At 46.8% G+C, this 20,366-nt stretch overlaps 8 protein-coding genes across 8 annotated transcripts, besides 2 other annotated features; 2 read left to right on the top strand and 6 right to left on the bottom strand.

Annotated features, from left to right (window-relative positions):
- Positions 1 to 20,366: part of a sequence feature (sequence corresponds to BAC RPCI93-27F10) that runs on past both edges of the window.
- Tb927.3.920 (hypothetical protein, conserved) lies at positions 334 to 4,143 on the bottom strand (the record flags this gene model as incomplete). Its single annotated transcript, XM_838595.1, has 1 exon — positions 334 to 4,143. One exon carries the CDS (start codon positions 4,141 to 4,143, stop codon positions 334 to 336), a length of 3,810 nt encoding a protein of 1,269 aa, XP_843688.1.
- On the bottom strand, positions 4,405 to 5,748 carry Tb927.3.910 (gamma-tubulin; the record flags this gene model as incomplete). Its single annotated transcript, XM_838594.1, has 1 exon — positions 4,405 to 5,748. One exon carries the CDS (start codon positions 5,746 to 5,748, stop codon positions 4,405 to 4,407), a length of 1,344 nt encoding a protein of 447 aa, XP_843687.1.
- On the bottom strand, positions 6,120 to 7,190 carry Tb927.3.900 (hypothetical protein, conserved; the record flags this gene model as incomplete). The annotated part of the gene is made up of 1 exon (XM_838593.1): positions 6,120 to 7,190. One exon carries the CDS (start codon positions 7,188 to 7,190, stop codon positions 6,120 to 6,122), a length of 1,071 nt encoding a protein of 356 aa, XP_843686.1.
- Positions 7,380 to 8,297, bottom strand: Tb927.3.890 (hypothetical protein, conserved; the record flags this gene model as incomplete). Its single annotated transcript, XM_838592.1, has 1 exon — positions 7,380 to 8,297. One exon carries the CDS (start codon positions 8,295 to 8,297, stop codon positions 7,380 to 7,382), a length of 918 nt encoding a protein of 305 aa, XP_843685.1.
- On the bottom strand, positions 8,525 to 9,259 carry Tb927.3.880 (hypothetical protein, conserved; the record flags this gene model as incomplete). Its single annotated transcript, XM_838591.1, has 1 exon — positions 8,525 to 9,259. The coding sequence occupies one exon, from the start codon at positions 9,257 to 9,259 to the stop codon at positions 8,525 to 8,527; it is 735 nt and encodes a 244-aa protein (XP_843684.1).
- Positions 9,571 to 10,869, bottom strand: Tb927.3.870 (hypothetical protein, conserved; the record flags this gene model as incomplete). Its single annotated transcript, XM_838590.1, has 1 exon — positions 9,571 to 10,869. The coding sequence occupies one exon, from the start codon at positions 10,867 to 10,869 to the stop codon at positions 9,571 to 9,573; it is 1,299 nt and encodes a 432-aa protein (XP_843683.1).
- Positions 11,338 to 11,360: a sequence feature (AT_rich).
- On the top strand, positions 15,193 to 15,639 carry Tb927.3.860 (acyl carrier protein, mitochondrial precursor, putative; the record flags this gene model as incomplete). Its single annotated transcript, XM_838589.1, has 1 exon — positions 15,193 to 15,639. The coding sequence occupies one exon, from the start codon at positions 15,193 to 15,195 to the stop codon at positions 15,637 to 15,639; it is 447 nt and encodes a 148-aa protein (XP_843682.1).
- On the top strand, positions 16,716 to 18,980 carry Tb927.3.850 (hypothetical protein, conserved; the record flags this gene model as incomplete). The annotated part of the gene is made up of 1 exon (XM_838588.1): positions 16,716 to 18,980. The coding sequence occupies one exon, from the start codon at positions 16,716 to 16,718 to the stop codon at positions 18,978 to 18,980; it is 2,265 nt and encodes a 754-aa protein (XP_843681.1).

The following is a 20,366-nucleotide window of genomic DNA, read 5'->3' as shown; positions in this document are numbered from 1 at the left end:
CTGTAGCGCTCTCCGCTTTGTATTTTTCTAAGATTACATTCGAGGAAAAAGAAGGTGCGGTGAGCAAACGCGGTAAGAATGACAGTTCAGCAGTAGAAGCAGGAAAGAGTCATTGTCATTGCAGTTATAAAATCGGTCTCGCTCAGTGCAAACCAACTATTGGTCGTAAACATCGCCGAAAACGGCACAAGTTTGGAGTATTCCAGCGGCCCGTTAGATATCAGGGCAATGACCTTAGCCATAACGGACAAAAGCAAGCTTACTAAATGAGAAAAAAAAAGTGGCAAACCCCACACTTGTTCACCGGTCATTTGAGCGGCGACCGCAACACCTCTATACTTTCAACTCTTCAATCATATATCGGTAATCACAAAGAACAGCCCAGAGTGGTTTGGGAATGCTACGCACCCGTTGTCGAGCAGCCCTCTCTTCAGAAGAACTCGGAGGCGAGACTATTTCGTGAGTCGCTTGCTTCCCACACGCTGGAGCAGTTTGAACTCTGACGGTTTTCCGTTCAAAAGGGGTACGGCAGAGTCGCACGTATTGATCCAGTAAACATGTGGAGAGCTCCCGCCGACCTCTCTGAAATAGCTGTACAAGGCATTTGCGGAAGACACTTTCCTCCAAGTACCCCGTGCGGGTATCATCTTGGGCAAAGAATATATTCAGAAGATGCTGCCGGTCCCCACCAGAAGCATTGACTAACTCGTTCTGTAGCAGTCGATGTATCCTTGACCGGCCCCCATTCGCGACATTTCCTGTAGTCAATTTGTCCGTGCCGCCACCAACGCCTGCAGACGATTCGATCGATCCCTGCATCCCGTCACAGCGCTTGTCTGAACTGCAGCCCTGCCCATTTTGTTGGGCAGTTTGCTCCATGTCGAGAAGGCGGTTGGTGAGCGAAACATAGTTGCACCTCTCTTCGCATTCTCCTCCTTCCGCACTTGCACGTACGAGCGCCTCGACTTCCTCTGCTGCCAGGCTTGGAACGGCCAGGTGAAGTGCCTCTCTGAGCTGCTCCCGCGAAACGCACCCGCTATGTGTCGGGTCTAAGCGGCTGCAATGCGAAAGCAGGTTAGGATACCTCCCCCGGAGCTTTGGTAAGGCATCTTTCGATATCGGTTCGGGCGACGCTTTGCCAACCCGCTGGTCTCCCTCCTTGAACAACTTTGGCTGTGTAACGGGTTGTTGCACCGGGCCAATTGACGTCGCCCTTTTCCGCTCTCGAAGACCCTTAGGAGCGGATGACTGCGTCGACGGACCCGGAACATGCCGCGCATCGCATGCTGCACAGGACCTACCCCTGGTCCCCGAGTCAGAGCAGGCCTTGTAAAGGTACGAATAGGGTGAAATTTTTTTGTCCGCCGATGCTGACCTAGGCCCCTTCGCACTCTTCTGCCCCACACCTTCATCGCGAGATACTGGACAAGTCCGAGTACCGGAGGTAGCGGACACAAGCTCTCTTTGCTCCTTCCGGTTACCGTTAGGTTGTGACGAGGTGGACGGCCCTACCCTAGTCTCAACAGTAGGGGCTACCACCGGAGGAACAACGGCTGGGGGAGCAGCCACACTTGCAACCTCGTCATTTTCTCCGCCTGTGTGGTGAACACAATGATCCGGTGTTGGGCACACAGCCGAATGGTTCGATATTCTGGTACCTTCTTCAGCAGCGCATGCTGAGGCTGCTACTTCGGGGTCCCCCCTCGGTCCAGCGGCGCCTTGCTGCCCTTCATGGTCGTCACACTCACAGGGAGGCCTTAAGGGGTTTGTTGGCACATACAGCTGCATTGATGCTGCCTCTGGCACCGACCTACATGACGTATATGGGGTGCCTTCGCTGGCCAAACATCCTAAAGCTGCGCCATCGCATTGCCCATTGCCGTCGGGTGACGTGTACTTACGAATTCCTACCGTGGGCTGGCTCCCACACCGGTTGTAGAGCCCCCGGCCACCGGCGACCAGATTCCCCAAAATGTCCGTACACTCCTTGGATTGATTTCCCCCCGCCACCAAATCCAATTCGGATTGCGGAAGATTATGGCAGGCTAGATTTGGGCAGCCACAGCGGCTGTGGCAACAATATAAACTATACGAGCCGCTTGTTTGTTTGACAGGTGTCATGAAATGGCCTTCTGTTGGCTGCAGGTGCATCTGTTGAACATTCGTGTAGACGTATCCGTTGCTCTCGGGGCGCGGTGGCGCAAATTTCAAGTTGGAAGACGACGGCCAGCACCCTTGCGTTGCGATGGATTCACCATTGGCACACGCCGTCGGTTCGACACCCTCTGCTACCGATGATGCCACAGCCACTGAAGTGCCACAGCCGTCTTTCGCCTTTTGGGATCCACCCAGGGTCCTCTCAAAAGTCGCTTTGCTTTCAACCGCCATTGTCGACAAGCACGCGGGCGGAAACCCATCTTGCTTGCAGTCCCCTGGTGCCTCACTCGCCGGCGACGAACGGGATGGCGCAGGTAATGAAGAGGAACAAGCATCGAGTGCCACCGGCTGCTCCATATGCATTCCGTCTGTCCTTCCAGCAGTATTGGGGTCACGGTCATCGTTCCCTATTTGTTTTTGCGCCGCAACGCTGGCATTCGCCACTCCTATCCGAGGGATTTGATTCGATAGCAGCTTTGTTCTCACCGATCCCCACAGGGAGGACCGGCGAATACGCTCGATCAGGGTAGAGCGCATCCGCGCAACCAGAAGACAGAAATCTACAACACCAAGTGTTCTAGCACCGCTAACGCATGTGCCTGAGGTGCAACACTCAACCTCAGTACGCGAAGCACGTAAGCCCAGTGAATCCGCGAGTATTTCTAATTCTACAAATGGGACGTCGATTCCGCGGCACTTAAATGCTTCCCACACACTTTGAAGTGTAACTTCACCACAATACTCGTGACTGATAACGAGAAACACTTCGCGGAGGGGGATAAGTCTGTCCGATCCAGCTGACCATGCATCAGGAGAAACCACAACCTCCACCGCACCCACAGCACATGATGTCTTCCCGTATTCTACCAACGACTTCTGACGTTCGCCCTGATTTAGTGAGGCTCTATTGTTTTGCACCGGTTCCACAACCACAGCATCTGTGCAGCCAGCTGTAGTGGTGGAAAAAAATGACATCGGTTTCGCTTTGTCCCCTTTCCCTTCCATAACAGAACATGACCACGTGCTCGTCGTGAAAGTGTTGGGCGTGTCCGTAATCGTTGGCTTCGCAACGCAGCATTTTCTATCCGCCACTATCTCGCGCATCTCGACTGGAAGGGGATGCGCACAATTCGGGCAAAGTTCATATGTGCACACAGCACCTTTATGAGTTTCTATGCAAACATTTTGACCACTGGGGGTACTAGTAAGGATATTTTCATCGCATCTATCACAAATCCTCTCACGACAACAAACCATATCCATTGGGCATCGATGCGGAGTCGGGCAGCGCTTTAGTGGAGGCACCGCTTGCCCCGCACATGGCGATGCCAGCCCTGTTTCCTGACACTGCTGACTAGCAACAGAGTTGGGCATATCACCCCCACCACAAGTAATTGACGAAGGCCCTGCAGAGCCACTGGCAAGGCATTTCATATTTTTGAGAAATCGCGCATAGTGAACTTCGCCGTGTTCCTCGGACCCGTACTGTTTTATTAGAGCCTCAATATGTCCTATCGAACCACCGTTAAGCAACAGTGCCTTCTCAAAACCGGCATTTGACACGAAACCAGATCCGTTAACATCGGCTATGCGTAGATCCCTTTCTAGTTGTGCAATAGAATCTGCTAACTCTCGGTGAATCATCAAGACATACAACCTGCGGGGAAATACTACAGCAATAATGTTCCAAACACAAGAAAGATAGCGCAAAGATGGGCGACAGAAACCAAATTCGAAGGTGGAGATGATCCGCAACTTTAACTTACGCCTCATTCTATTACTCCCCTTTGCACACAGTCGAGGGAAAAAGAGGGTAGGAAGTTGCACAGAATTAGGTGCTTCACAAAACGCCACACCATTCACCACACAACCACCAACGTCACGCAGGAGGTTCGTGTCCACAACACCCTCCACATTCTGCCTTTCGTATGTACAGTTGCGGGTGGCGTGGCTGTGGCTCTGTAGCAAGCTAAGTGGAAGTAACATCTTACAAAGAGAGAAATGTCACTCACGTTCCCCTCCACCGCGCTGCTCTGCGCCTACCCTCAAAGTCGCTACACCCGGGGGATACACAGCTCACTGGGGGGAAAAAGGACAATAGAACTGAGGATTATACAAGGTCCTTTTCCCAACAAAACGACGGTAATCCTTAAGTTAGTGGTTATTCTATGTGTTCATGCATAGGAAAATTTGACACAGACATAAAATTTCCCTGAGGTCCCACGTGTTGTGTTTCTCTACCTCCCATCAAAAGTTTCGTATATAATCGGAGCTCTCACATGCCTTGTACTCAGAAACTAAGCTCTCCACCACATCCCTAGAATGTTTGAACTCATCCAAGTTGTCCTTAATGGGGCCATATCTTTTATATTGCTCAAGGAAAACACCACGGTTGAACAGTAGGTCAAACTGTTTGAGTGTTCGCTGAAAGAGGGAGCTGATGCTTGTGTGGTTGGCCATTACGAGCCCACTTACACGGTGCCTTGTGTCCAAATACGGTGATTTCTTGGACAATATAACTTGAATGGATGCAGGGCCCCACGGGATAAAGTTCGGTGAGCGCTCCCGAATACGTTCAAGTGACCGATGCACCTGTGCGGGGTCCACATCACCTTGAATAAGGTTCAGCAAGGAAATATAACAACCACTCTTCATGGACGTTGAAACCATCATGTTTTTTGGCATCAGAAGCCGCCGCATCACATCGTGAACTGAAGTTTTCTGCACAGAAGACTGTATATTTGATGTATCAAGTGTCGTGGGTGTGTAACCTGTACAGACAAAATGACATCGTGGCGTAGGGATCAACGACGCGAGCATGCTCATGAGGTCGTTATTCATGTACCCCGGATAACGCAGCGTCGCTGTTGAGGCTGCCATGACGGTGCTCACAAGACCATTCATTTGTTCGACAGTTGGTGAAGATATGTGAAGGTTGTCTGTGGCAATGCGGTTCAACGCCGTGTTGTCCAGTACAACAACGCAATCTGCGTGCAGCGTCAAGCGCTTAATAGCCAAAAGACTGTTATAGGGTTGCACAATGACGTCACTGTCACCACCACGGGACTGATTGGGGAAGACGCTATAAGTTTGAATAAGTTTCTTTGGAAAGCGATCATTCAGATTCTCGAGAAGGTAGCTCCCCATTCCACTTCCCGTTCCTCCAGCGATACTGTGCGTAAGCACGAACCCCTCCAGACTGTCGCTGTTCTCCGCCTCTCGCTCTATCATATCAAACAGCGTTTCCTGGACTGTGTCCCCCATCTCGTAGCCGTGTGCCCAGTTGTTGCCTGCTCCACCACCTTCGGAATGAATGTACACATTTTCAGGGTTAAAAAGCCTTTGCATGCTGCCACGTTGAATAGCGTTGATGACTCGCGGCTCCAAATCAACTAACAACGCCCGGGGAATGTAGTGGTCGTCGTCAGCCTGGTAGAAAAAAACATCTTTGCGGTCATCCCCGCCACTAGCAAACGATTCTACTACACCATCGTGACGGATACCATGCTCTGCGCAAAGTTGCCTCCAAAATTCAGATCCAACTTGGTTGCCGCACTGACCAACCTGCAGTGTGATGATTTCCCGTGGCATACTTCCTCTTTTTTGCCCACCGATTCTCCTTCGAATTCGATGTTCCCTCCTTCCCGCGATAATGCCGCAACAAAGTTACGACTTTAGTTCACTCCACAACAGCGGATGCTCCGCTAGAATCCTAATCCCCCTCTTTTCTTATGGTAGAAACAACCTGCCTTTCGCCTCCTGGCAAGTACTCTGGCGTTCCTAACAGCACCCCACAGGTTAAAAAGAACAAAAACAAAAGTAAAGAAGATATCCAGTAAAAAAAAAAACGTGATAAAGCATCAGCAAACAAACAATGATGCAAGAAAATGAAATACAACTTTTTTAAAAACATCTGCAGTGTTTACAACAGAATTAAGTGAATAAGTGTGGCAAGGCGGGGGTCACTTAAAATAAACAAAGCTATTCCCTTGAATTTTTTTCTTTTCTTCAAGCCGTTGCGACCACTCTTCCCTCAGCAAGTGTAAATACCTCACATCGCCATCTTCACCGAATTTTTCGAGGAGTCTCTTGGCTTCAAGCCGATCCTTCCGCACTAACCCCTGATCTCCCTCAAGGACAGATATTTGCTCTATACAGGAAGCTATGTCTACTATTAACCGAGTGCCTACGGCTTGCACTTCCTGGTCAATACTTGCACGTCCGCTGTTCTGGAGACTCAACTTGTCTTTTTGCCTTGCCGCAACAAGATTACTTAGATTGTTTATATTACCCTTTTCTCCGCCTCGGGTATCCACCTTACGCACCCCACGGCTCTCAAACCTCTCCATGTTCACCGCAGCTAAACCTTCTTCCAGATGCCGAAGGTTGATGAAGCGCACTAACTCGCACAATGAGGTCCATGCCTCCAAGTTACGCGCTGCCAGGGTTGGTGGACAAAGTTTTTCTTTGAGACGAGGTTGATTCTGGCGCTCACACTCGCACTCCAAGACGATCAAACGTAAGCGGTTCTTCAACACTTTCCATGTTTCGTCAGAGACGCTTGGTTGAAGAGCAGTATAAATCGCTTGGGACGTGTCAACGGTATTTGATCCGCACTGATCATTGTGACCGGACACAACCCGAAGAAGTGGCACTAAATCATCCACACACCGTTTACTCCCACTAGTGTTGCTTGGTGCATCAACCTCACAAGCATAAAGCAATAGTGAAACATCACGGCATGCGTTAGCCATACAATCAAGGGAAGATCCTTTAAAAATGAGGAAAGAGTCGCCGACGGACTGCTCAAATCCCAATCCCAAAAGCCATTCAATCAACTGAAATACATGAAATGCTGGAGTAATAGAATTTATCCACGTCGAAGATGCGATATTGATACTCCTGTACTTGCACTCCGTGGGGTAGTTGACAACATTACTAAGCATTCTTTTGAGTATAGTGAGGCCTTTTACGCGGTGATTAAGCGGAGCGTCGCAATGCATGAGTCCAAGCAACAGGTGTAAGGTTTTCATAGTTCAGTGTCCTCCCGTCTGTAACTCAAGCGAGAGCCCCCTCCAGCAAAACAGAACCGGTCCAAAGACAAGAATGGAAGTGGTAATGGCATAACTCACACATTGATGATAAACCTAATGAAATAATATTGCAGGGTGATGAAAGTTGCATTAATACGGATTTTACTCACCAAAGGCTGGTAGCGTCCCTCAATAGTCGGTGACCCCTGTTTTTTTCTCATTGGAATTTTTAGCATCGCCCATCAACTCCTCTTCCATGCAATGTCGTATCTCTTGCAACTTCGCAGTAAGAAACTGATAAGGATCAGCACATTCCTTTCGCAATTTCCCACTGCTTAGCGCGTACCTACAGAGCGTGTACTTCTCCCCAGAACACAAAATAGCGTCCGATGAGATGGTTTGTTGATGCACTCTTTCGGGATCACAACGCCCTTTGCCACTGTTTGGCAACCAATTGACGAAAGAGAAAGGCAAAACTTGCGGGGGTGATGTTGCCATGACGGGTGCTTGAGCGCCTTGGTTCCCCGTAGCGTGAGAAATGCCGTTGGATCCCCTAGAACGTTTTCTATTATTTATCCGCCTAGTCGTTACTAACTCGGTTTGCCCCAAACGTTCGTAGAAGCCATAAAGGTACATCTTGTCCTCAGCAATATGTAAAAGAGTATCAATAAAATCGTCACCATCGCCTTCGAAGTCGGAATCTTGGGATAAAACTGGCATTAAAAGCCAGTCTCGCACTATTTTGACTCGATCGTTATCGACTTTTTCACCGTGTATCACCTTCCTGTTACAAACAGAGGTGAGGGAAGACGCAGGCAACACATCCATTTCACACTTTATACTATCATCACGCGGGTTTACTGTACTAACCGGTTGGGAATAGTTATCGTCAAACTTTTCTGTCAGAGGAATCACGGGGGCATCCACAAAACTATCGTACTCAGTTTTCACATCCTCCTTACTCTCAGTGGGCGAACAACTCTGCTGAACCAAGGAATCGTTGAGCAGGGTGTTGCCATCCAAATTAGAAACCACATTTGATTGGGCATGTGGAAAACTAACGTTTTCACGCTTACCCCTATTATTTTCCTCTCCATCATCGCTCATCTACAACTTTAAATACCCGTACATACTGAAAATACCAAGCATCGGGAAGGAGAAAAGCACTGTAAAGACTTGCTTTTTTCAAAAAAAAAAATATGTACATACAGTTTCGGCAACAATCAGGAAACGCACAGCAACAGGGATCTATCACCATGAGGACTCTAACACTGTATTTGTGTTCCGCTAATTTCTCTTCGACACATAAAAACAAAAGTTTATGTATATAGGTATCATGATAAAGAAACCAACGATTGAGGAAGCCAATCCTGGCATAGGGTGGTTTTAAGGTCATTAAACTCATTCAACTGTTGTAAAGTCGACGCATTTTCACAGTTATCCTCAGCACTTCGTCTAGCCTTGTTGAAACACATATCCTCGTCGTCATTGCACTTCGAAAGTAGTAGAGTCACAACAGCCTTTTGTCCAATGCGAGCAGCTATATCCATGACCGAATTCCCTTCAAGGTCTTTTGCACCAATGGCGGCACCAGCTTGCGTAATAAGAAAATTTACCATCTCTACGTTCCCCTTAAGGGCAGCAAACATTAGCGGTGTTCTTCCGTTGTAAGGATGCGGTAGGTCAACCAACGATCGTACCCCTGGTCTAAAGCGAAATGTGTCAGTTCGCGATGATGTGGACTCGGAAGTTTCATCCTCACTTGAAGAAGAAGTGCTCATAGAACAAAGTAAAATCTTCATCATCCTTACATCCCCTTGCCACGCTGCGTGGTGAATAACATTATAGGAGAACATATCCCGAGGATAAAGTGACGCACCAAGCCGAATTAACATCTCTGCTACCTCGTGTTGTTGAAAGCACACCGCCCACATTAGTAACGTCATCCGCCTCTCGTTATCCGCCATATTTACATTGTACGACGTTAGCAACCTTCCAACAGCCACAACATCACCGTTCGAAACCGCAGACTGGAGTTCATCAAACCGACTGATTGTCAACCCTAACATTTTTTAACGATTGTCCTTCAGCACTCTTTGGGAGGCAGGAAAACAAAAAAATCATGAACTGTCCAAGATAAAACTAGTAACCAAAATATATACAGTTTGTTTCATCATACTTATTAACGCACACATTTAGCAACCAATGCGACTTCAGGAAACTATCCTAATTAAAGAAGTAATTATGAATCATCTTCTTTCTCCCCCACCTAAACCAAAGACAAAGGAGATCTATGTTTTTTTTCCTTTAAACCGAAAAGAAAAAATATGTGGATCCTGCGTTCCAGGAATATCATTTCTTTTTTTTTCTATATCCGATATTACTCTGTGAATAATATCTGTTGGGCACAATCAGCACCCGTTGGTTTGTTTGCTTCTATTTCAGGCACTTCGCCACGTACACACGAACGGGTTAACGGTGTGTTGGGGTGAAATACCTTTTCCAGTGAATCAGTGTGGGATGGTGACATTACACTGTTAGGGAAAAGATTTCTCTTCAGCACGTCCACTTCGCCACCTCGTGACTTTGTATTACTATCCCTGAGGATCGTAAGCCGCCTCGGAGCAGTGTTCGGAGTAAATTTGTCGAAAACGATTCCCGGTGCAGTTGCTGGTTGGGGCGTACACACATATGTCTGAGGAGGAATAAAAAGATTCCAGTTTAGAGGAGTTTGCTGAACCTCACTCACTTGCTCCAACACTGGTGGTTGGTAAATTGATGTAAAAGGTGAAGTGCGCGCGCCATCGTCCACCCACATCGTTGGCGTTACCCATATGTTTTTATTTTCTTTCGGCTGCGGCGGAACACAACTTTGAAGGTGTTTAACTTCCTGTACACCATTCAGGGGCACTTTACTCTGCATAGGCGTAGATGAGTCAAAATTGAGACACCGAGGAGCCACACGCGAACAAACTGCACCGGATCGAACAGGAGTTTGTTTGCACTGATTCTGTGGAGACGGCGCGACAAAAATCTTGATGCCTGCATCTGCAGGGGATATATCAGCACCTTTAAGTAATGATGAAGCAGATACTGGAACGACGTTGCCAACAGGTTCATAGCAACTTTCCTCACGAAGAATTACTTTCAGGCACTCCTCAACATGCAGCTTCTTGCAAACGTGAGGAGAATTCTGAGCATTTGTGATCGTACTGGCAGAAACCTTTACGCGATCTTCTTTCCGCCTGCCGGAATATGCGGTACTCACCCACTGCAATCGTTGATCTTCTATTACACTCTCAAGTGTCTTCTTGTTTTCATCCTCCCCCTCAATAAATACGCAATCAAACATATGCAGCGCCCGACGCCACTTCCGTAACGAAACATCCCAAACTCTTTTACTTCCCTTGTTGACGTCAGGGGGTGAGAGGGGGATAATTCCACCACTTTTTAATAAGGGATCGTGCTCCACCAACTTAATCATATTGTTGTACCCTTCGGTCGCATACCCAAAAGACAATTGCTTCTCCCGTTGATGAAGCCGGCGCTCACGATCAGGGGGTGATCCGCTTGCTCTACCGCTTGAATCGCGGCCGCATGCTACCTTTATACTGGAATCCGCGGTCTGAGACCCTTCTATGCCCTCCGGGAAAATTGTTGGACGTAGCGGAGTTTGCATGTCTTGTGCTTCTTAGAGGGGAAATGTGAACACACACGCAGTGAAAAAAGGTTCTTTCTTAATTCTTAGGAGAAACAAAAGATGATAAAAGGAGTAGAGATATGTACTGCGACGTATCGAAACCACGAGACGAAAGGGAAACAAAAAAACTAACTATTCCTTAAGTTTTAAAAAAAAAATATGACACGAAATAACCACATATACCCAACTTGCAACTCCCAAAATAAAACCCACACAAATTTCGTCCACCAAAGACAGGAGCACCTTTAAAATGATCACTGCTTTATAACATTTATTTACTGAAGTTGATAACTGAGGCGCAGCTTTAAGTAAGTGCTCGACACATACAAAGAAATCACCATCAATAACACCAGCTGCTAGGTAATCGACATCAGCCTTGACCCCTCGGAAGCACCGCCTCTTAGAAACCATTTAGGAGGTGCGACAAATGTATCGAACTGTGAGAGCATTATATATATATATATATTAAACAAATAGACAAAATATATCGGGTCGAAGTGAGAGTAATATAATAAAATTTGGTACGCACCAACTTCTCCCTTCTCATAGTCACTTACACATATACACCATGTTTCATCTCGCTTCTAAAAACAACGCTGCTCAGCATCACTGATTTGTTTTATCATTAAAGCCTTTTCCGCCCTTGAATATAAAAGCAATCGCACAGTTGCATGGTAGCACGCTTTCAGGAGGCAGCGGCAGAGTGATAATATCATCAAAGGAACGTTGGTCAATGCGGCACCGACCAACACTACGTATATTCGTATTTTCTATATCAGCCCAATAAAGCAAACAGTGGCACAAGCAAGAAAGAATACACACACAAAAAAACGCAATTCCACAAACCTCCCTTCGCGCAGAGTTGATGCATCAAAAAAAGTCCAGAAATAAAATACAAAAGCGCAGATGCGAGAGTGCCATTTCCAGCTGTACTGCAAAACAATTGCAGAGTGACAAAAAAAAAACGCCTCCACCGTCCGGTACCACTGGCGCAACATACCCTGTCCACTAAAACACCAAATCTGATACACAGCCCACTGAACTACCACAACTGCACGCACCACGGCCAATGCGGCGGCCACCGCTGCATCCAGTTCCGCCGCCCACTCAGCCCGCATATTCCTATTATGAACCACAACCCGCCACACATTTGAACGAGGCAACGACACACCGTCGGGTCCGAACCACAGAAGAAACAAAACTCCTACCACCGCTACCCCCCACCCGGTTGCTCGAATGCTCCACAGTCCACTACCACTACTAGCGTCGATGCAGCAGCAACACCGGTAAGGCACAAGTTTGCACCAGTGCTTACTTAACTCCCCACACCTGAAGCATACAACAAACTGCGGTAGGTCAGAAATTTACATGTCAAATTCCTTCTTCCCCATGTTAGGAGCTGGAGCAGCAACCACGCCTCTCATTTTGGGGAGCGTCAACCTTACCGGGGAGCCGCCGCACCCTAACATTGCCACACACGGTGTCCGTAGATCTTTCAGTTCAGAAAAGTAGCGCTGCCCCCCCCCCCCCAAAAAAAAAAAAAGAAGGACCCCGTACATGGCACTTGGTGTGCCATCTCACATTCCTGTTTTGCAAACATTTCCCCCTTTTTGCATTTTTGGAGACGCTATTTACTCCTCAGGTTTCCTGAGGCGGCGTTGGCAATAGATAGGCTCTGGAACCAGCTCCGCTACCAGAAGCGCTCTACAATAACCAGCTGCCTTTGGCACGCCCTTCTCCCTACACCTACCTCACTGTGAAGCTTTCCTCTCAGCAAAATGAGTATACATTCAACCGCCCCAGCCGCAATTATATTAAAACCCATTCCGTAATACACTGTTGCAAAAACACTTACTACCTGTTGGGGCATACGGCTCTTACGATTCCTGTACCCCTCCTGTCCGCTTCCTCCCTTCAAACATTTTGATACGGGGGGAAGGCGAAGCTCCGTCGCTCCCCTAGTGCGCTCCACAGCTTGTCAAGTACTACTTTTTTTTTTTTTGACCACTGGGGCAATTTGTTTCCTTTGTGGTTCCGAAATCATCCAAAGGAGGCTACGGCCCGTAAAGCACCAGGACGGTAAAGTTTCGAGACCGCAGCCGTCGGTGCGTGGTCTCCAATTTCGAGTATCCCCAGCTGTTGGCGGCCATGCCATGCCGGCAACCCATTCGCTTGAGCTATTCGGATCCCGTTTTACATTTTAATTCTCTTGTGCTTTGATGCACTACTGTTTGTCGCAGGGTGTCTTTTCTATCGGTGTGCCTCCGTGCTTTACCCGAGCCGCCCAACTTGTTATTACGCTCTGGGTAAAAGGGGTTTGAATATCACCCCGTTTCCCTGCAAATGCTGCTCCGGTTTCCTTGAAGAGTAAACGAACGGGCGGCGGTCGCTCCGGTCGATGCGAAAGTTTGCGACCCGACAGTGCTCCACCTCCCCAAATATTTTGCGGGGCATGTGACAGCTGGGGTGTGTGGGGTTTCTTGTATGTCCGCGATCCTTGGATGGAGTTCCTTACGCAAAATGATTTGGCGCATTCCCTCCAAGATTGAAGATTTTCCGTCGCGCAACCAGCCGCTGCGGTTCCGTCACGAAGTACAACACTGCATCACGACCAGGTAATCGTGTTCCAACGTTTTGCCACTTCATGTGCGGACCGGTCGCCCGTCCACTGCAACAAAAACTTTTGAAGAGGGCTGTCAATGCTCACAACAGAACACCGTTTGTATTTGATGTTATCCGTTCTCTTTTTTCCATATTGCTGTCACGTGCCACACAAATGCCTTGTTGTCCTTCTCCGAAACCGGATCAGTATTAACCTTTTTTCGTGCAAAGAGAGATATCCCCCTCAGCATGGGGCGGATGCGTTTCATACGATTCCTCGTCGGGGCACACTTTGGAATTTTGTTTGTTTTCAAATTGATTTTCTTTTTCATTTTCGTTTCCACTCTGTCACAGCTACCGAGCTCTCTGCTATTGTAGTGATTAGTAAGGGGATATGCCGTAATGAAGCTATAACATGTTATGTTCTTCTTATTAACCGTGTTGTATTGGCTGACTTTTGTTCTCATATTCTCTTCTTGTTAGCGTTGATGTAAACAATTATGTTTTCGCCGATAATATGCACAACACAAGCAGAGTTGTGAATGTCCTTCAGTGCCTGTCAGTTGAAACCGAAGGGAGGAGTCTTCGGAACGTATGTTGAAAGAGCATTGTTGTTGTGCTGTGGCAATTGTTAAATTACATTTGAGGTGTTATCAGGTTTTGGGGTGAGCGCATTATGGAACCTGAGGGTGGTATTTTTGCCGTCACTTCGTTGAATTGATTGCCGCGGTTGGCTTTAATCTGTTTTGGTGGATAGCTGCCTGCTTCTTTACTAGAGTTTGCTTCTTTACCTTTTTGGGGGTAGGTGTGGTACATGATAGGATGAATATCAGGTGCCGGCGAAGGGCTTTGGTTTGCAGCGCGGCTGCTTTGGCGAATTGTCCCTGAGTGAATCACTTGGGGTGTTCTTTTATCCTTTGCTCGATTTTATAACACTTCTTATCAATATCGTTATTATTTTGGTGTTGCGGTCGACTATTCAACACCGTGATACTTCTAATGGAAACGTGATATACGTGGTTCATTTTTGTCATTACAGTTTATTTGGAAATGAACAAAGGGGAATTCTAGCCACTGTTCCGCGTGCTGATGATAATAATTCTGTTTCTGCAGCTTGTTCTAAATGTGCTCCTCGCTGTATGGTTCTGAAAACTTTCTCTCTTTTCTCAAGTTTACCCTCTCATCTTCCCTATCTTCCCAATGGTGGAAGGCAATTGTGAGGTTAAATTTTTATGCAGCGTTTACCTATACGTTGTGTTAACGTCTGATCTTCGGTTCTCGTATTGTAATGAGTTGTGTTGCTCGGCTATGCGTAGGAGTTGGAGGTGGGGCGTATTTCCGTGTCAGGGAAAAGGAGGATCGGGTGTCTAGTACGTTGAAAAATTAAACATATGAATGTTAAGTACTTTTTGTTTTATCGTCCACCTGTCACTCGGTTACTTCTTTGTTTTCGAACATGTCTGCACACCACTACATTAACGAAAGTCCTATGATAACCGTACTGTACGGTTTGTTGCAAGACATTTTGACGACTGTCGTTTCGGATTCCATCTTTTGTTTGTAAGTTGTAATTGATCCCCTCATTCAGCGTGGTTGTGTGATGAGTGAACTTTCTCTGCTATAGCGATTGCTTCTGTGTTGTTACACTTTTCCTGCTTTTTTATTGTTTACAAAATCGTTTTTGTAAGAAGGTGCTCGACGATGCAGCGGTCTCAACTTGCAAGGAAGTTTGCCACACAGGTTGGCGCTTATTCTCTACTCCGTGGCCGGTGCCACGCAGTGTCGACATGGAAGGTTATGGCTACTCAAGCTGTTACTATTCCGATGTACCTTCCTGTTCGGTTTCACTCTGAAGGTCACGCAGCGGGGGAGGAAGCCGGTCGAACTGGGCAGTACCTCCTAAACAAAGATGACGTTCTGACACGTGTACTTGAAGTCGTCAAAAACTTTGAGAAAGTCGATGCCTCAAAGGTAACACCGCAGTCACACTTCGTCAATGATCTTGGATTGAACTCACTGGACGTTGTTGAAGTTGTTTTTGCTATCGAGCAAGAGTTTATTTTAGACATCCCAGATCATGATGCCGAGAAAATTCAGTCTATTACCGATGCAGTGGAGTACATTTCTCAGAACCCAATGGCCAAGTAAGAGCTGTTCATGATACTAGTTAGGGATGTCGTAATAGGCGCTAAACGCGCGCCCATAACAACATGGAGGAAAAGGTTGTAATGAAGGGTGTAAACGTTGGTTGTGAGTGATTGCAGAAAGTAATTTATGGTGGATGAATGATTATCACTTCGGCAGTAAATATTACCGTGCACATCACTAACTTAAGGAAATGAAGGGGGTAGGATCATGCAAACGTCGTACGTTGGGTGAAGAGGTCTTTTTTTTTGTGAACGTTTTCCCCCCTGGTGTTCGGGTTATCTATTTCTTGAGAAACTGTACGATGTTCTTGGAGGAGTTCCACCAATACTTTCTTGTGGGCTCATTCCCTAGAAATATTTACCGTCGTATCGCTATTCTCTTAGTGCTCCTTCCTTAGCGAAAAAATCAAATGTGTGAAGGTGTGTTTGTTCCCCATAAGAACTCCACAGACATATGCTATGGTGATTGATCACATCGATGAGTGTTATTATGTTTTTTGCGTGTGAATTGTTTGAGCACCTTTTTCTTCGCTGAGCAAAACAACTGTTACGGGCAGCTCCTGGGGGAAACCTGGTTGAGAGTTAGCTATCAGAGCTGCAGATCTTACCATGCTTTATGCATTCCGGATGTTTGGAGAAGTTTTCTTTGTGATTGTAGTGCTGCGCACGATATTGGTTATATTGTTTGGGAGGTCACCACTGGCTGATGGTAGTTGCCAAGTTCTACATGCCTGAGGAGGAGGGGGGGGGGGGTTCGCGCGTCAGTGAAACTCCAACATTTCATGAAGGGCGAGAAGACATTTTTGCAGCATCAGCCAACTGTAGTTAGCAGGCGTTTACCGTTAGCATTTTGTGAAGGATGGTTGTTTTGGCGTTGGCACCCTACCGTAACTTTGCTCCTCGAAGAAAATGATGGAAAAAAAATACTCAATTCTCTTACCCGTTGACCGAAGTGGCTCACACAGTCGTGTTCCTTCTTTTCTTGCACCAAGGTTTAGCGAGTCAGGTTCACAGTAGGGAAAAGTATATATCTGTACATATATAACCTTTTTTTTTGCACATTGGGACTTTTTCGTCATGACGTTGGCGAGCGAAGCTAGCTTATCTGGAATCCTGAAGTCCGAGTGGGACGGGTTACCATGTAGCGGAATTTGTAAACAGCGTTCTGTAAAAGATCATTGTGAAGCAAAGTTTTCGCGCTACTCGTTGTCCAGTATATCTCGACGGGGCGGGGCTGACTTCGAGACTTCATCTGTTGACAGTACTGACTCGGGTTCTTTTGGAGAAAGCGATGTCTCCCCGCTTCGTGCTAGTCAATTTCGGGGGAGGGATAATAGGGGCATCGGCTATATTCCAGAGAGAATCTACTCAGCTACGATCGGTGAGGAAGAAGAGGAGGAAACCAGCTCATACTACTCATCAGATAATAGCGCAGACTTTCAGCCACTTCATTTTTCACTTGTGGTGAGAACCGGTCGCGCTGTATCAGCTCAACCGGAAGCAGTAGTTTATCATACTGACGAAGATGGTGACAGCTACGAAGGGACAAGCGTATCTGACGATTACTTTAATATTAGCATATGCCGTGGTCGTGCTCACCCCGCCCAAGGCTGTTTTCAAGAGAAGGTATATGAAGCTGTTGAGTCAGGGGAGCGAATCCCCGGTACCACGCCGCCGGAAGATCCACTTCAAACCACATGCATAAAAAAATTGATAAAGCGTTTGCGGGATCCCGATGTGGAGGTTACTCCGGAGGAGTTTGAAGATGTTGATTGGGATAACCCTAGCTTTAAGGAGCAGTTATATCATCTAAAACAGGTGGCAGCTTATATTGAAGCGAGGGAAATGAAGCTGAAAACAGCTGGGAATGACGAGATGGAGGCTCTGGAGTGTATCGATAAACAAATCAAAGAGGCTGTCAATAAGATTCCAGAGATAACAATATCAAACGCGGTGTCGAAACACGATGGGGACGCAGGGACTGTCGTGAGGAAGCATTGCGTAATGAGAGGAATCACTATACCAATTGCTGTAAATGAGTGGATCGGGGGCACCTGTACTGTTGTCAGTAAGCCAGCTGGTGACTTGTTTTGTAGGGAAGGCTGTCCCGGCGACGTTAAAGAGTCGGTGTTGACTATGCCGCAGATCAGGATGGTGGAAAGCCGCACAAAGGTTTTGCCATCAGAAAATAGGAGCTATGCATCGGTAATGGTAACAACGCTGGCAGAGTCTCCAAGACACATCCGTAGGAAGCGTGTGAATAAAAACCATGTTTCACAACTTGTGGATGTTATTTTTGATGACTTTGCAGGTGAGATTGTGGAGGAAGAGACGTCCGAAATGCGGCGCCACCGAAGCGGTGGCGTCGCATTGAATGAACACCCCAACCAACCTGCTGAGAAGTGTTCGAGGAAAAAACGGCGGAAGCATCCACCGAACCGTAATATATCACTTCTTGATGATGTTGTGGCAAGTGAGTTGGATTCGCTCAGCCTGTCCGTGATTCGACATGAATCGTGTGACAAGAAGACTCTCTATCCTTCCAAAAGGCGTCGCGCACACAAAGTCAACGAGCGTTCGATTACATTCTCAGATCTTGAAGTTAATGAAGGTTGTGAAATTCCCGAAACGGCAGAAGACATAAAGATCATACCTTCATTAGGCACAAGAAACGCCACCAAAACCCCACGAAAAGACAGACAAGGACAAAGCCGTCGCTCAAAGAAAGGAGTGTCTCGCTCAAGTTTTTCGTTGCTGGAAGTTCCTGGCGAGTTCGCTGGGGAGATTGAAAAGAGGGACATCGTCTACAAGGTATATCCGACTAGAACAACACCGTGCAAAGGACATGGAGATGCATCAAAAGATTCTGTGTATGTTGGCGTTCTCGGTGGTTCGATGGAAATTGGGGACAAGTATTATAGTACTTCACTCAATCATTCTGCGGTTGCCTCTTCAGAGAAAAAGAGAAGACGACACCGCCCTGATGGACTTCGTATGTCGCGTCAGTTGAAGTACTCGTTTGTGCCGGATGAAGCAATGATTGAAATATTTGAGTTGGATAGCGAATCAGGGTTAGTTGGGGAAGACGCTACTCCTTCAGCAAAAGGCGGAGTAATTTATGAAGGTAGCGCAAGTAGTGGCCGTCGGCTGATGAATCGCTCCGGCTCCCTCGTACTACCTGAAATATCTTCCACCGGTCGCAGCAAGCATTGTGTGGAGCCGAGGCGCGTGCTAAATCGATCGATTAATCTAACAAGACTGCCTGAAGTGGTAGGTAGCGAGCTCCCAGACACCGTAGTGGATGGTGTGGATACAACAAAAAGCGTAGGGGAACGTGCGTGACCATTGTTGGTTCCCTTCGACTGTCGTCGATTCAATATGGAAAAAGTCAAGACACGGGGGAAAAAACTGTAATTCACTTATCGCTGTGAATGACTGATGGGGAGGTTGATTGCAAGGTGGAGTACAGGAGAACTTTCTTTTCTTGCTGAAGCTTGTTCGGACGTGCGAGGCGACAGCCAACGTATAGGCGATGTAATCACAGCAATCTCTTAAATTCGGAAAGGCGGCATTAGCGCACATTGTCAACGTAAGTGTTATCCCTATACTCAGCAATTGTATTTGCTTATTTTATTTTTTGTACATGATATTGGTATCGTTAAGCAACAGAAGGTTGTTCTTCAATAACTTTTCTAAATACGTATGGGCACTGTATTCCCATGTTCTTCATGTTTCCAGGTGTTGGCCGACAGTTTTTTTTAATGCTATTTTTTTTTTTAAAGGGGGTTTAGCTAATTCTATCCCCTGCATCATATGTGATTATTTGTAAAAAAAAAAAATGGGTTTTGCTGTCATAATTATTTTTTGCTTTAACTCAGTCCGGAGAAAAGGTGGTGGTTATTGCTGTGTGTCACGGACACGATGCCTAGGGTGCGAAAGAGGAATGGGTAAGTTGGGGAAATTGGGTCATGCAACGAGAAAAGTTGTTGCATTGGGTAACACAGAACGACCCGTATGCTAATAGTAAAAATCATCTTGTAAATGTACGATGTTCGATATCCATGCCGTTTCCTGCTTTTGTGTTAGTGATCATATTAAAAAAAAAAAGAACAAACAAAGAAGTAAATAACCCCAAGTTTGTACCAAACTCCAGTAGTAGGACAGGAGTTAAAGGGCACCGAAGATCGCAAGTACTTTCCACAGAAAGTGAATCTACTTACATTAGTCCTTCATATTAGTCAGGTGGCAAATGTATGTAAGTTGCTCGTTCACCCGTTACTCTTCCCATTTGTTTGACCCGCCTTGGTCGTTACTTTAGCCTCTGTGTGCAACCCTCTGTTCTTTTAGTGCTATTTTTGTATTCTTCCGCAGTACCCGTCTATTATTTTTATTATTATCATTTGTTGCGACCTTCATTATTTGTGACGGACCGTCATTGCATTCTCCCGCGGTCCACATTTTGAAAGCGACCCGCTTCAGCGAATGGCTTGTATGGCCACTGTATAATGGCGGGTGTAGGAAAGTGGCTGGAGCTGTAACAGCACACTCCACCCACTCTGGGAGGGGAAAAGAGAGGAAAGAACTGTCTATACACTTAGAAATATGTGCATCGAATGAAGTTGTGGCGAAGTAACCATTCTACCTGGAGTGCTGCCAAGTACTTCGGCTGTGTGTTGAGATCATTGTTTTTATTCATTTAAAGGCTACCGCTCGTTGCCTTAATAGCTT

Source organism: Trypanosoma brucei, chromosome 3 (genome assembly GCF_000002445.2).
Source record: "Trypanosoma brucei brucei TREU927 chromosome 3, complete sequence".
Taxonomy (NCBI): Eukaryota; Euglenozoa; class Kinetoplastea; order Trypanosomatida; family Trypanosomatidae; genus Trypanosoma; species Trypanosoma brucei.
The sequence above is the reverse complement of the archived record's forward strand: the minus strand, read 5'-3'. Positions and strand labels throughout refer to the sequence as shown.